The 13,482-nt window shown below is 37.7% G+C and overlaps 1 protein-coding gene across 2 annotated transcripts in view; it reads left to right on the forward strand.

Annotated features, from left to right (window-relative positions):
• musk (muscle, skeletal, receptor tyrosine kinase) overlaps positions 1–10,005 on the forward strand; it is a 42,366-nt gene extending 32,361 nt beyond the window's left edge. For both annotated transcript variants that reach the window (XM_079600721.1, XM_079600722.1), the window contains 8 exons: positions 302–465; positions 1,023–1,046; positions 1,522–1,610; positions 2,442–2,601; positions 2,710–2,896; positions 4,593–4,787; positions 7,558–7,706; positions 8,033–10,005. In XM_079600721.1, the coding sequence (XP_079456847.1) occupies positions 302–465; positions 1,023–1,046; positions 1,522–1,610; positions 2,442–2,601; positions 2,710–2,896; positions 4,593–4,787; positions 7,558–7,706; positions 8,033–8,709 (1,645 nt within the window). In that variant the 3' untranslated portion in view covers positions 8,710–10,005. The remainder of the gene's footprint in view (positions 1–301; positions 466–1,022; positions 1,047–1,521; positions 1,611–2,441; positions 2,602–2,709; positions 2,897–4,592; positions 4,788–7,557; positions 7,707–8,032) is intronic.
• Positions 10,006–13,482: the final 3,477 nt, after the last annotated feature.

Consider the following 13,482-nt stretch of genomic DNA (forward strand, 5'->3'; position numbering starts at 1 on the left):
GGCTTCCATTCCAAACCTGAGTAAATAAAATGTGTAATATATACTATATATAAATAATCCTCATGGACAGAAAAGGCATTACATGCTGAAAATGATCAGTATTTAGTAAGTAGTCTTTATCCAAAATAACTCTCAATAGTGAAGCAACCTGACATTAAATGTCATGCTTAAGGGAACAATGGTGGTCGGCCCAGTAACTTTTCAAATACTATCCCTAAGTTTTAACCACAGCACCACCCATGCTATATATACTGTATGTACAGCATACGTGTAAGACAGAAACTGTGCTGTTGTTCCACAGGGAGCACTGTCTCGCAGTGAAAGAGCTGTACTGTTATAAGGAGTGGCGTTCTGCTGAGGAAAGTTCTCATCAAGGGTTCACACAAAGCATCACTCTCCCAGAATGCACCTCTCTACCCAGCCAGCAAACAGACCCATCCTCATGTACTGCAGTTCCTTACGTTGGTAAGAGTGACACGCTATTATATAACTGTACACCTTCCTGTGGGGTGACATTCGGCTCGATCTTTGTTTAGTTATGAAAATCCTGTGATATTTTGGGGCTGATTGTCAGTGATGTCCATAAAGCATCCCTCCCATGAAAACAATGGGTGTTAGTGGAAAAACGCCACGTATGGGTCTTGGCAGGACAATGCTGGAGGACTTTTTTTCTTGTTTGTTTATGTGAAATGCCTTGTGAGGAATGTGATGACAGCGAACCTGTAGATGGACAAGATTAGTGTGTTTTATAGCCAAAGCATGTGAGGAAGGATCATTAGGGGATGTTGGACAGCTGAGTAAATGTTCCCATCTAAAAGTTTCCATGCCATGTTTGCAAGCTGCGGTCTAACACATGAAGCTGCAAAATTCAGTGGGAAATGGCAATGAATGGTAATGAAAAATTGTAGGAAAGTGGGTATTATGTTGTGTATATCTTTTAGAAACCTGCATGATAACATAACTGGTAAATTATTAAAATGAATTTCAATGAAAAACACATTATTTGTTTGTGTTTTATTCAGATATCAATAAAGATCAAGTTACATGTAAGTATGAGTTTGACTTTATATTCTCTTCACAAATAGTGGGGTCTATAAGTCTGAGAGTCCATACAAATATATTATTTTAATTTACACTTGTATGTGAATTCCTCTGTTAAAAAAAACAACACTGAAATTAATGTAAAATAATTAGTAGAATTATTTTAAATTACGAAAATACAAATGTTTACTAACAGCCTCAGACCTTTATGGTGCGTTCACACCGGACGCGAATAGCGCGTCAGGCGCGAGTGATTTCAATGTTAAGTCAATGCAAAGACGCGTTACACACGTTTTACGCGCGTAACGCGTCTTTGCATTGACTTAACATTGAAATGACTCGCGCCTGACGCGCTATTCGCGTCCGGTGTGAACGCACCATTAGACTCCACTACAATTTTTTTTTCTGTCTAACAGCAATATTGATAATCAAAACACACATTTCAATATACTTGACCGTTTGTAATTTATATATCTATAGCGACATGTTACAATGACAAGGGAAGATTTTACCAAGGAACACACAATGTCACAGCATCTGCCATTCCCTGTCAGCGATGGGACCAGCAGGTACATGTTTGTATTAAAGTCAGCATAAAAAAACTGACTCTATTTACTTTTCTCAGAAATGTTCCGGCTCATATTTTGTAAGATTATTCAATGCATGTTACTCTAAAGGATGTTTTGTCTTCGTAATATTTAATCAATAACTAGTACTGCCTCCTATTCACCAAAGGCTGACGTCACTTAGACTACATATGTAGGGAAAATAATGTTAGATAGCAGTTAGCCAAGTAGCTACTTATGCATAGCTTTAGACTACCATTGTAGGTAATGCAGCCTTTCCAATCTGTGACAGTATAATGCAGTCATTTGACAAAGACATTTTTTTTTTGCATATGTTGAGATGCTCGTAAAGAGACATGCTTGATTTAGAATATTGGACAAAGGGTTAGAATAGAAATGCACAAATTAATAAACTAAAATGTATTATAACATGATATCGTTTCCTCCTGTAGCTGTAATCAAATATACTAACTTGTTTTTTCATCACTATCCTCAAACAATACCCTAACCCCAAACAATCCGAATTCTGCATGTTGGCATGCGCTCAGTGACCTTCAAACGATACGTACACAGGAAACACTGCTTTAACAGCAAAAACAATGGAGGGTCAAAATACACAAATCTAGAGGTTTCCTTTGAAATGAAGTTTTGAATGGAGAAGATTTTGTCTCTTTTCAAAACAATGTGCAAAGGTTTAATGCATGCAGTGGTTTTTAACCTGGGAATGCTGGACATATCAGGGATAATGGGGATATTGAATTTAGCCGCAGATGATATGTGAGTGACCACAGTTGAGAGTTTGTTTGTTGACCGCTGTCTTTTTATCCCATTCAGGATCCCCATCAACATAGACTCTCTGTAGATGTAATTCCTGAGTTGCGAAATGCAGAAAACTACTGTCGTAACCCAGGTGGAGAGAGTGACAGGCCATGGTGCTACACCACAAACCCCAATGTACGCTGGGAGTACTGTCTGGTGCCCAAATGTGGAGAAGGTATATATGTATACCTACGCAATTAATAAGATACATTGTTGACTGGAGTAGCTAATCCTAGATTGACAGTTTACTCATCTGCATCACCATTGTTGTTCTTTTCTTTAGTTACCAGCGTAAAGACTGCCCCCTCGATTCCAAAACCAGTCCAGTTATACCCACCCCCTCCTGTGTCCACGGCCTACTCAATGAGCGTTATCATCTTTGTCATTGCTGGCTTTGCTGGGGCGGCCTTCTTTACCATACTCATCCTCATGTGCCACAGAAGAAAGAAAATGTGGAAGAAGAGGAAAAGGTGAATAATGGACTGATTAATCTCATTTAAGTCATATAGTCACTCATATAATTCATACAATTAACTGCGCTGGTAAAAGGTTGAAGGCTCAAACCCCAGAAAGTTTGATTCATTAGGACCGATGTAGATGTACCAAGTAGGGTGTGTATTATATCGACATTTATTGTTAGTCATGAAACAACATTTCTTATTAAACTATCATAATCCCGACCATAAATCTAACTCTAACAAGACATACTGTATAGTGTGCTTCTCAAACAGAAGGATGCATCCTACTGAGGCTGCGTCCTTCCAGTCTAGTCCTTCGGAGGCTTGTGTCCTCAGCATTGAACGCTAGAATGAGACGGTATAGGAAGTGCGCATGGCTACGTCATAAATGTTTTCACCTCGCGGTCACCGCACGAAAATACTATTTATAATAAATTTTGGAATAATACTTTGTATTACAAATCTTTTTATTAACTGGCTTTCTATTACAGTACAGTGAATGGCAACACTATGTGGTCTCCCAGTTTACATTCACATTATTGGCAGTTTAGAGTTAAATTATTAATTTACAGCAAAACAAAAGATAAAATCTATACTTTCATGTCCGAAAACATCATTTTTGTCTTACATTTCATAATAAACTCTAGCTGAGTACCGACTCATTTTCCATCAGTTTATTTTCGTGAATTTGAATATGTGCAAAGGATTGTAGGTGATTTAAGGCCGCAAAGCATACATCCGTTGTGTCCTTCAAAAAAGAATGGGATGCGAAACGAAGGCTGCCTTCCAAGGATCCTTAAAATCGGGATGGCCTTCAGCAAAGTTTGATGATGTGGCAACTGAGATTTGCAGCCTTCGTAGGATGAAGCTTTCTGATTCAGAAGCACCCATAATCTAAGGCAGGGGTGTCCAATCATGCTCCTGGAGGACCATTGTCCTGCAGAGTTTAGCTCCAACCCCAATTAAACACACCTGAACCAGCTAATCAAGGTCTTACTAGGCATTCTACAAACTTCCAGGCAGGTGTGTTGAGGAAAGTTGGAGCTAAACTCTGCAGGACAGTGGCCCTCCAGGACAGAGTTTGGATACCCCTGATCTATGATCTGCTCCAGGAGGTCCACTGTCCTACAGAGTTTAGCTCCAACTTGCCCCGACACACCTGCCTGGAAGTTTGTAGTTTTTCTAGTAAGATAGGCCTATTGCTTAGCTGGTTTAGGTGTGTTTAATTAGGGTTGAAGCTAAACTTTGCTGGAGCAGGATTGGGCACCCCTGTTCTAGAACATAGGTTACCATTGGCCTACCACACGTGGGCTACCATCCTGCAAAGTTTAGCTCCAGACCTAATCAAACCACCTGAAACAGCTAATCAAAGTGTTCAGGCTTAGTTGAAAATAACAGGCAGGTGTATTGGTGCAGAGCTGAAATCTGCAGGAATGTAGCTCTCCAGAGGTAAGATTGGCAACTCCGTCATATAGATTTTACCTCCAAATCTGCTCCGACACACCTTCCTGTAATTTTCAAGTAATCCTGGACACCTTGGTCAGCCCAACTCTGCAGGAAGGTGGTCCTCCAGAAGCCTCCTTGAGAGTAGTACACCCCTACTACTGGAAACTCTCACCAAAAGTGTTCTTGATGTTGCTTTGGAAGTTGCATGACCTAAATTATTAGTAAACATATCACAACAAAAATGTTGTGCTTCTGTATTCAGTAGGGTGCTGGATACACCTACTCTGACCACCCTCCCCTCAGAGCTCTTGCTGGACAGACTTCACCCCAACCCCATGTACCAACGGCTGCCTCTCCTTCTCAACTCCAAGCTCCTCAGTCTCGAATATCCACGCAACAACATTGAATATGTCCGTGACATTGGAGAGGGGGCTTTCGGTAGGGTGTTTCAGGCAAGGTGAGAGCTACCAAATGTTACATGCAAATGTAACACCAGTGGTGCTAATGTCTGTCCTGGTTTGGCACTGTCAGTGTTTATACTGATCAGGTTTTCTTTTGCATGGTTTTGTCAAAATTAACTTTTACATTGTGTGAATGATTAAACTAATCCACTTTTTTTAGAGCAATGACTGAATTCTTAGAAAGTCTTTAGTGACTCACCAGTTAGATTTAGGAAAAAATTAACCAACGGTAAATCAGCATGCAAAGGTCTGACATATACAGACTAAACCACAGTGTAATCCTGATATCAGGTGTATAAAGACCCCTGGGAATTACAGCAGTGGGTAAAATGTATACACCATATGGCTGTCTCCTGAAATAAGATACTGAATAGGTCACACTAAACATGTGATGTGTTTCAATATGAAACTTCCCTGTAGACACTATCGTGTGAGCAAGCCCGGCTGGGGAGGTTATTTATAGACACCCATTAGAAAAGTGTTTACTTCTCCAGGAACACACAGGAGCCTTCTGCACAGGAAGTGTAATCTTAATGGAATTCTGAGTTGGTTCTTGAGTTGCTGCCGTTGTGGTTCTGTTTCCACAGTTTATCATCACCATTTAAACCATTTTAAAAGGCGTTATGACCTGTTTGACAATTTGTGACAATTTGTAGGGAGGAATTTGGTTTGAGATCAGTGAAGGTTGCCTACTACTACTGCCCAGAGTCAAGTGTTTATCATTACAGGAAAGATTGTATACACTGACTGCCCAGTTCTGCAGGCTTGTGTATGTGTGTAAAGAAACAAATAGCTTTGGCTGTACAGGGGCAGTTGTGTCCCAATGGTTAGCGAGGTTAGGTTGTGGGTTCAATTCTCAATTCCGTCAGGAAATGACCGAGGTGCCCTTGAGCAAGGCACCTAACCCCTAATCGCTCCACGGGTGGCATGGTGAATGGCTGCTCACTGCTCCGGGTGTGTGTGTCCGTGGTTTGCAATGTGTGTGTGTCTGTTTACTGCTCACTACTCCTAATGTGTGTACACTAAGTTGGATGGGTTAAATGTATGGGTTACCATGTCACAATCAACTGTACAGTAATTTTACAGTTGTAATGCTCTGCCTAGTACATTACTTCAAACGCTGGGTAAGGCCCGGATGACACCTAACGTATTTTTTGCATTGAGAGGTGCCTTTTTTCTATCGTTTTCCTATGGCAGTGAGCGTTCTGCGCACTGTTTTTTTCCACTGTCTAATCGAATGAATGGAGAGGCGGGCCTTCCGTTGTGGTCGTGACGGAAGTTTACAGTTGCTTCAACGTCCACAGACTATGATGGAGGAGAAACTTGTGGTGGCTGTTTTGGGTTACCCGGAGCTCTACGATTTTACAATGTCACAGTTTACTTGACAACAAACTAAAGTTTTTTTTTGCGCGCGCGCTCGCTATTAGACTGACAGCTGACTCGGTGGTTGCTTAGCAACATAAAAACCGCAGGGAACTGCTATTTCAGGTGTGATCGTGTATTTTTTTTGCAGTGCTGTGCGGCTCGCGTTTTCGAAACTGAAAAGCGCGTTAGTTGTGATCCGGGCCTAATGCTGCTTAAAAAGTAATCGAATGATTTATCAGGGTTTCCGCGGAGTCATAAATTGTCATAAAATGTCATAAATTTAATAATAAGAATTTTAGGCCATAAAAAGTCATAAAAACGTCCGGATTTTCCGTACAAGGTCATAAATTACATTTAGCCACGTCTTAAATTCATATGCTCGTTCATTCATTGGTTCTACCATTGCATTTCCCCCACCGAAAATAATTTGAACCGTGCGCCACACGGACCGTTGATCCGCTCGGCTCAAAGTCCAAACAGCAGCGCAGCGCGACCAGACGCGTTTACTCTGATCGGTCGAGATCCAGTGAGAAGCGCTTGAATTCAGCGAAGAACACAAATGTCTCAGTGATTTAAACCAGTTTAAAGGCAGATGAAGCGGCGCTGACGAACAGGAGAAACACTGTGCGCAACGATACAGTCAGAAGCTTTTCCGTCTACAAATTCCCATTTACCATGGATTTACTATACCATGGATATTTACGTTAGCCTATTAATATTAACTGCACCATGTGGGATATACATATTGAATTGTAATATATTGTCAACAATAATAATATAATAAAGGACTAATGGAATACAATTACAGTATTTAATAATGTATTTAGGCTACTGTTTTTCATACATTTCATGAAGATATCAAAGTCAACACAAACCTGTTTCAAGACTTGACCCCCATTAGCACATGCAGAAACTAAGAAATTAGTTTTCCAATAAAGATATATTTTGTTAAAGACCTAATGTCAAATGTTTGAATGTTCTACCTTAGATTTGAGAAATGTTCCCCTGTTTGGCAAGTGTTTGTCATGATATGTTCTGACAATAAAGAGTAGTCTAAAACCACAATTAACGCTCTACAACTTTCACTTAGGAGCAAAAATATGCCTTTAAACTTGAAATAAATAAAGTTTTGACATTTATCGTGATAATTATCTATATCGACTAATATAAAAGTTATTTTTCGTAATTCGTGTAGGTCATAAATGTAAATCATAATAGTCAAATTTAAGACTTTTTAAGACCTTTTTATGACCGACTAAACCCTGCAGAAACCCTGTTTATGTTCCAGATTCATATTGGTACAAATCCCTTGGTTGGATCAGCAAATTTTAACTAAAATTACTTAAATTTGATGCAAGCAAACTGTAACTACTAGTTCCCAATGTGCCTGCTGTCCTTTAGAGCCCCTTGTCTTTCGCCGATGGAGCCATTCACCATGGTGGCAGTGAAGATGTTGAAAGAGGAAGCTTCAACCGATATGCAGAATGACTTTCAAAGAGAAGCTGCACTCATGGCTGAGTTTGATCACCCCAACATTGTCCGTCTCTTGGGTAATGTATCACAATTGTATGCCTTCAAAAGCTTGTATTTTTAAAATGCATCTGCTTGTGGACACTCCTAAAATGAACCACATCTGCTTCCTATTACACGTATGCCCATTCCCCAAGGGTACCGCAATCGAAAAAGCCTTAAAATAGCTCGACTCATCCATTTCAGAGTTGACCCAGTGTATAACCCTGGATCAATCCCCTCTGTGGCATTCCGGAACCAGATTCAATGCCACGACCCAGTGTTAGGATAACAGAAGTTTATTTTTGGTTAGGTATCAACAGTTGTAAGTGTAACTAAACCTGTCATTTGTGTATCTGCCATGTAGGAGTCTGTGCGGTGGGGAAGCCCATGTGTCTCATGTTTGAATACATGGCCTATGGGGACTTGAATGAATTTCTGAGACGGCGCTCCTCAACCCAGCAGCCCAGTCTAAGTCGGGATACCTTGACATGCAGCAGTCTTGTGTCAGAACCTGAGCGTTACCCACCCCTCAGCTGCCTGGAGCAGCTCTCCATTTCCAAGCAGGTGGCGGGAGGAATGGCGTACTTGTCAGAGCGCAAGTTTGTGCACCGTGACCTAGCTACCCGCAATTGCTTGGTAGCAGAAAATTTGGTTGTGAAAATTGCGGATTTTGGCCTCTCACGCAACATCTATGCGGCTGATTATTACAAAGCCAGTGAAAATGATGCCATCCCAATTCGCTGGATGCCACCCGAATCTATCTTCTACAACCGCTACACCAGTGAATCAGATGTGTGGGCTTATGGTGTGGTATTATGGGAAATCTTCTCATATGGCATGCAGCCTTACTACGGCATGGCCCATGAGGAGGTCATCTACTATGTAAGGGATGGAAATGTTCTTGCCAGTCCAGAAAACTGCCCACAGGAGCTGTATAACCTAATGCGTTTGTGTTGGAGCGGTCATCCCACTGACCGGCCTAGTTTTGCCAGCATTCACCGCATCCTGGAAAGAATGCATGACCAGATGGTCAAATCTTGAGGATCTTTTAAAAATGCAGTTTAAAGAATCAAAAAGCTGCAACTATTCAGGAACTCATTTGAATCTTAAAGAGCCCAGAGAGATCTAGAAGAAGGATAAAACACTTTAAGGTATCCACAAGAGCTCCAGACAACCCAGAGAAGACCTAACAAACCTTAAAGTGGCAACACATACTCAAAAAGCCTAACGTTATTGGAAAAGCTTGCATACCTTAAGGAATACTGATCCCTCAAAGTCTTTGAAGATGAACGCTTGCGTCTGTTCATAGGATCTCAATTTTTATTTTCAATGACGCAGATGTACGAAGGCATCAGATGAGAGCTAGTCAAGATTTGAGGTGGTTTCATATTAACAGGATCTCCAGTAAAGAAGGTCCACGTCTAATAATAAGGCGGATGTAGTGCAGTCACTGCAAGAACCTAGACTGAAATCTCTGCAAGCAGAGACATACAGTATGAATGCCTTTTTTTCTTGCTTTGGATCTACTTTGAGTTAAGTTGTGAGAATTGTGTAACATTTGTAAAATAAGTTAATTCAAGAACATGCTATAGTGCTGTAAACTGAATAATGTTGTTATTGTTTAATTTAAGTTTAAATCCTTTAAGTAGTGTAGCTTATTCCAAAGTGGCACATCATCACTTTATTATTTTATGTTGTAACAGAATAGTTTCATTTACTTTTTCACTAATTTATATTCCAAGTTAAGATGATGGTTATTTGTTTGTTCTCAATTATATTTGATGTAAGTAGAAGTGAGTGAAAAAATGTCTCAGACAATATTGTAGAGAAGTGTGTGTAACAGTATTGCATCATATCATATCATATCTCATAATCCACTAAGACTAAATTGGTATGAATTACCTGTTTAATTTAAAGAAATCATCTTAAAATCCAGTAATACGCCAAAATTCTTTATGACAAGTTTTCACATTTTATAAAAATAAAAAGCAATAAAATCTATGAAATAACACAAGCGGGAGTATGTTTAATATGTAGTGACCAAAATGTTAAATATATCATGTAATTGTATGTTGGACTGTGTGTATGGTAGAAGTCACCAATTCATTTTCAGTTCAGCATATTCAAACCTTTGACAGATGTTTTGACAAAAATTCTGAAAAATATGCTTTGGAAATTTGTTATTATACACGCTTAGCATGACTTTTTGTGTTATTATCATGTTATTATATTATTATTACATCATTTAACCAACTCTGTTAATAAAGTGGTTATATTAGCTATATGAATAGATGTTGGATATTAATCTGCTTGAAATAAAACTATTTATTAAAATTATCATGTTGTTGTCTTGAAACCTTTCAATTCCAATAGCATCACATGTGGTATATACATACTATTAAGAAATCGCTAGTCTATTGGACACTTGTTTTTCGATTTAGCAGACAGGGGGCAGTGTTACATCACAGGAACTAAACTGACCTCATGGAGCATGATTTATGACACTACCTTTCTCTGCATTTGAGCCAGTTTTTGCTCTAAGCATTCATAACAGGAACTTACTGAGACGGTATTAAATCACGCTGGCATTTAATGAACAGGGATGGCGAAGGATTTACTCTCAACGTGTGTGGGACAGTTTCTCTATTCCAGCATTTAATTTATCATCTAAGAATGTCAGGTCATATCTGATAATCCTAGAAATACATTGTCTTTGCCATGAGTATTTTTAATGGCCCTGAAATTTCCAGGAGTAAGCGAGGCAAAACCACAGACGTCCGAGTAGTAGGCCAGGAAAAACAAGTGACGAATGGATTCATGAGCAAGAACGTTTAGAAGACGGAGAGGCCACAACAAAACCGAGCGGGTGAATTAGGACCTCGGTGATTTTTATTCAAACCATACACTCTTTCTGACCCTTGTGATGTAACGGTGAAAAACACCACATTTCTGATTATTCCTGATGACCCCAAAAGACAAAAGAAGAAGAAGAAATGCAGTTTTTTCCCACTATAATACAAAAAAAGTCATTGAAATTGGATCGCATTAAGGATTTTAAAAGGGAGAAACCAAACGAATGTCATTATTCTCTTCAGCCATGAATAAAAATTGTTTTGCTCTGAGATTGTTTCATTTAAGAATCAACATCTCAAATGTTCCTCATAAAATCCCGTAGAAGAAAATAAAATGTTGAATGAGCTGTAGAGTGAATGTATAGATAGGTCAGATCATTTGGTTCATATTTTATTGAGATCTTATGTATTCAAGTGGAAACACATGTGATTGCTAGGGTCATTTTCTCAGGAGAAAGCAGGAAACTTCAGTGACCTACAAGTCTCTGTTTTGATCTCCATGTAACCTCGCTGGTCTCTAGGAAAAGCAACTGAGATACTGATGAGATTTTTTTCTTCTTCTATTGCTTAAGCGGAATTCATTTTATCCTTCAATTTCTGTCTAAACCATCGCAAGCCAGTTTTTGGTGTTTCTCGGGGTCTGACACAGGGTCTTTGACTGAGAGGGTGGAGTATTATACACCTGGAAAGTGGACAGTATGTTGACTGTTCCCATTTTGGTTCGTTTATTTTGGACTTGAGCGCACAGCTTAGTATAGCCGTGGTCTCCTAAACTTCAGAACAGTAGCATTTGAAGATTTGCATTTTGTAGTAAAAGCTTATTGAATTACTTAATGGATGCCACATTATGCATACATGCGCTCTTGTACAAGTTTCAAATGTATCTTTTGGTAAATAAAATGTTATTCTTGGAACTGAATTGAACATACAGTGCCTGTCTCATTCATATTTCCTGCAAGACTATAGTGTTATTAATACTAAAGAGTCTACTCACAAACTCATATTAATGCAGATAATACAATTTACAATGAAAAATGTTGCATTAGCCTTGTGAAAAAGAAGTACAATAACATACTTTTAAAAAGAGTAGGTACTTTAAAAGAATAGACTTAAGTGTGAACTGAATGTACAAATACAATAAACTGAAGTGGGAATTTATATTAAATGCAATTAGCGGAACTTTAGAGAGCTTTTTTACCTTATGTACTTAAATACATTTATGTGTAATGTCATGATCACTTAGATTATCTTTCCAATATTTGTATAGTTACAGCTGTATGAATTCTATATTACACAGAATGTACTGAGAAGCATTTATGGCATTTACTAAAACTTTAATGTAATTTCTATTGAAACTTTTATGATGTTTAAATATATTTGTAGTTACTCATTTGTATACTGTAAAAAGTATTTTAATGACTTATCACAACTTGTATAATCAACTTAGATGATTAATGTGGTTCAGATAACATCATATTTTGAGTTTATATTTATTAAACCAATCTCATTCATTGTATTAACTAAATTTTTTATTCCAATTAAAGTACATTTTAAGTTAAACCAACAATAATTTAGTTGCAGTTTAGAACATTAAAAGGTGACACTTCAAATGTACTTCTATAAGGTTTAGGGTTAGTTGCTTGTAATTATGCATAATTGGCTGTTATTTATATTAAGTACATGCAATGTGAAACAAGGCGACTGCAAAATAAAGTGTTACCCATTTAAAATATATGAACTTTAAATGAACATTGAATAACACACTGCAGTTAAACTTATAATCAAGTCTACACATGACCAGCAATACATAAGTACAGTATGTACTGTAAAGTATTATCTGCAAGTACATTTTTTTTTATATACAATTTTAAGATTTGAAGTACACTACAAGTGCAGACTAACCACACTTCTTTTTCACAAGGGTGAATCAGAAAATAATGTAAAATAGAATAGCGTGTTATAAAGTGTTACCAAATATTTTATAGCATCTGTGGCCAGTTGCATACACATAGTATCTTAACCCCTTAAGTGCCCCCCCCCCCCTTTTTTTATAGACATGAAAATGCACATTCTGAACTTAAATGGTTGTAATTCAAGAATGCTTTAGAATATAGATGTAAGATTGGTATTGTTTTAAAGAAGATTTGGCAGATTTTTGTAGAAGTGAAATAAATTAAACAGAAAAAAAGGTTATAGAAGTTTGAGTTTATGAAAATGTACAATGTTAAAAATTTAATTATTCATATTTTATGTAAAATATATATTTTCAAAACTTGGTGGACTCTAAAAATGAAAAAAAAAAAATCAAAGCCAAAAATCTGAACAAGTTGTGTTTCAAATTTTAGGTTGATATCTCAAAAAATTAGCTTTCAGTGAGATTTAGTTTGGGCGCAGTACCACACTTCTCCACTAGTTGACATTACTGCCCATATAAGGGCGCCTCCATTTCCATATGTTGTTTGAGTGATCTGAACCATTATTTTTAAAAAATTGTCATACAATTTATGAAGTAGACATCCTATTCAGAAGTAGTATTGGAAGTTTGGCAAATTTTGAAATGAATTCAACCTCTAAGAAACACGTATGTGCATTATAGCTCGCTGCACATCACAAATGGCGAATCTATTTTTTTTTCTTTATATTCAAAACATTTTCAGACCTTTTTTTCTAAAATAATTAAATGGATGCTATCTTTTGAACTCTTGGCATGAAAACAAACTGAGGTTTCTATTCTTTCATGATTTTTAATGTTCATCACTATTTCAAAATAAAAGTCTGAACACACCTTAGGAGTATGAAAATATTCTTGTTGCAAATTGATAAATTACGGCTCCTCTGTAATTTATTCAGAAAATCAATCACCAAATATGTAAACTAGAGATTGTAAGCTTTCAAATGACATGTAGTTTGTCAAGATTAGTTTAGGTTTAGTATAGAATATTACTGTTTTAAATATGTATGG

This window comes from Phoxinus phoxinus (assembly GCF_949152265.1).
Source record: "Phoxinus phoxinus genome assembly, chromosome: 23".
Taxonomy (NCBI): domain Eukaryota; kingdom Metazoa; phylum Chordata; class Actinopteri; order Cypriniformes; family Leuciscidae; genus Phoxinus; species Phoxinus phoxinus.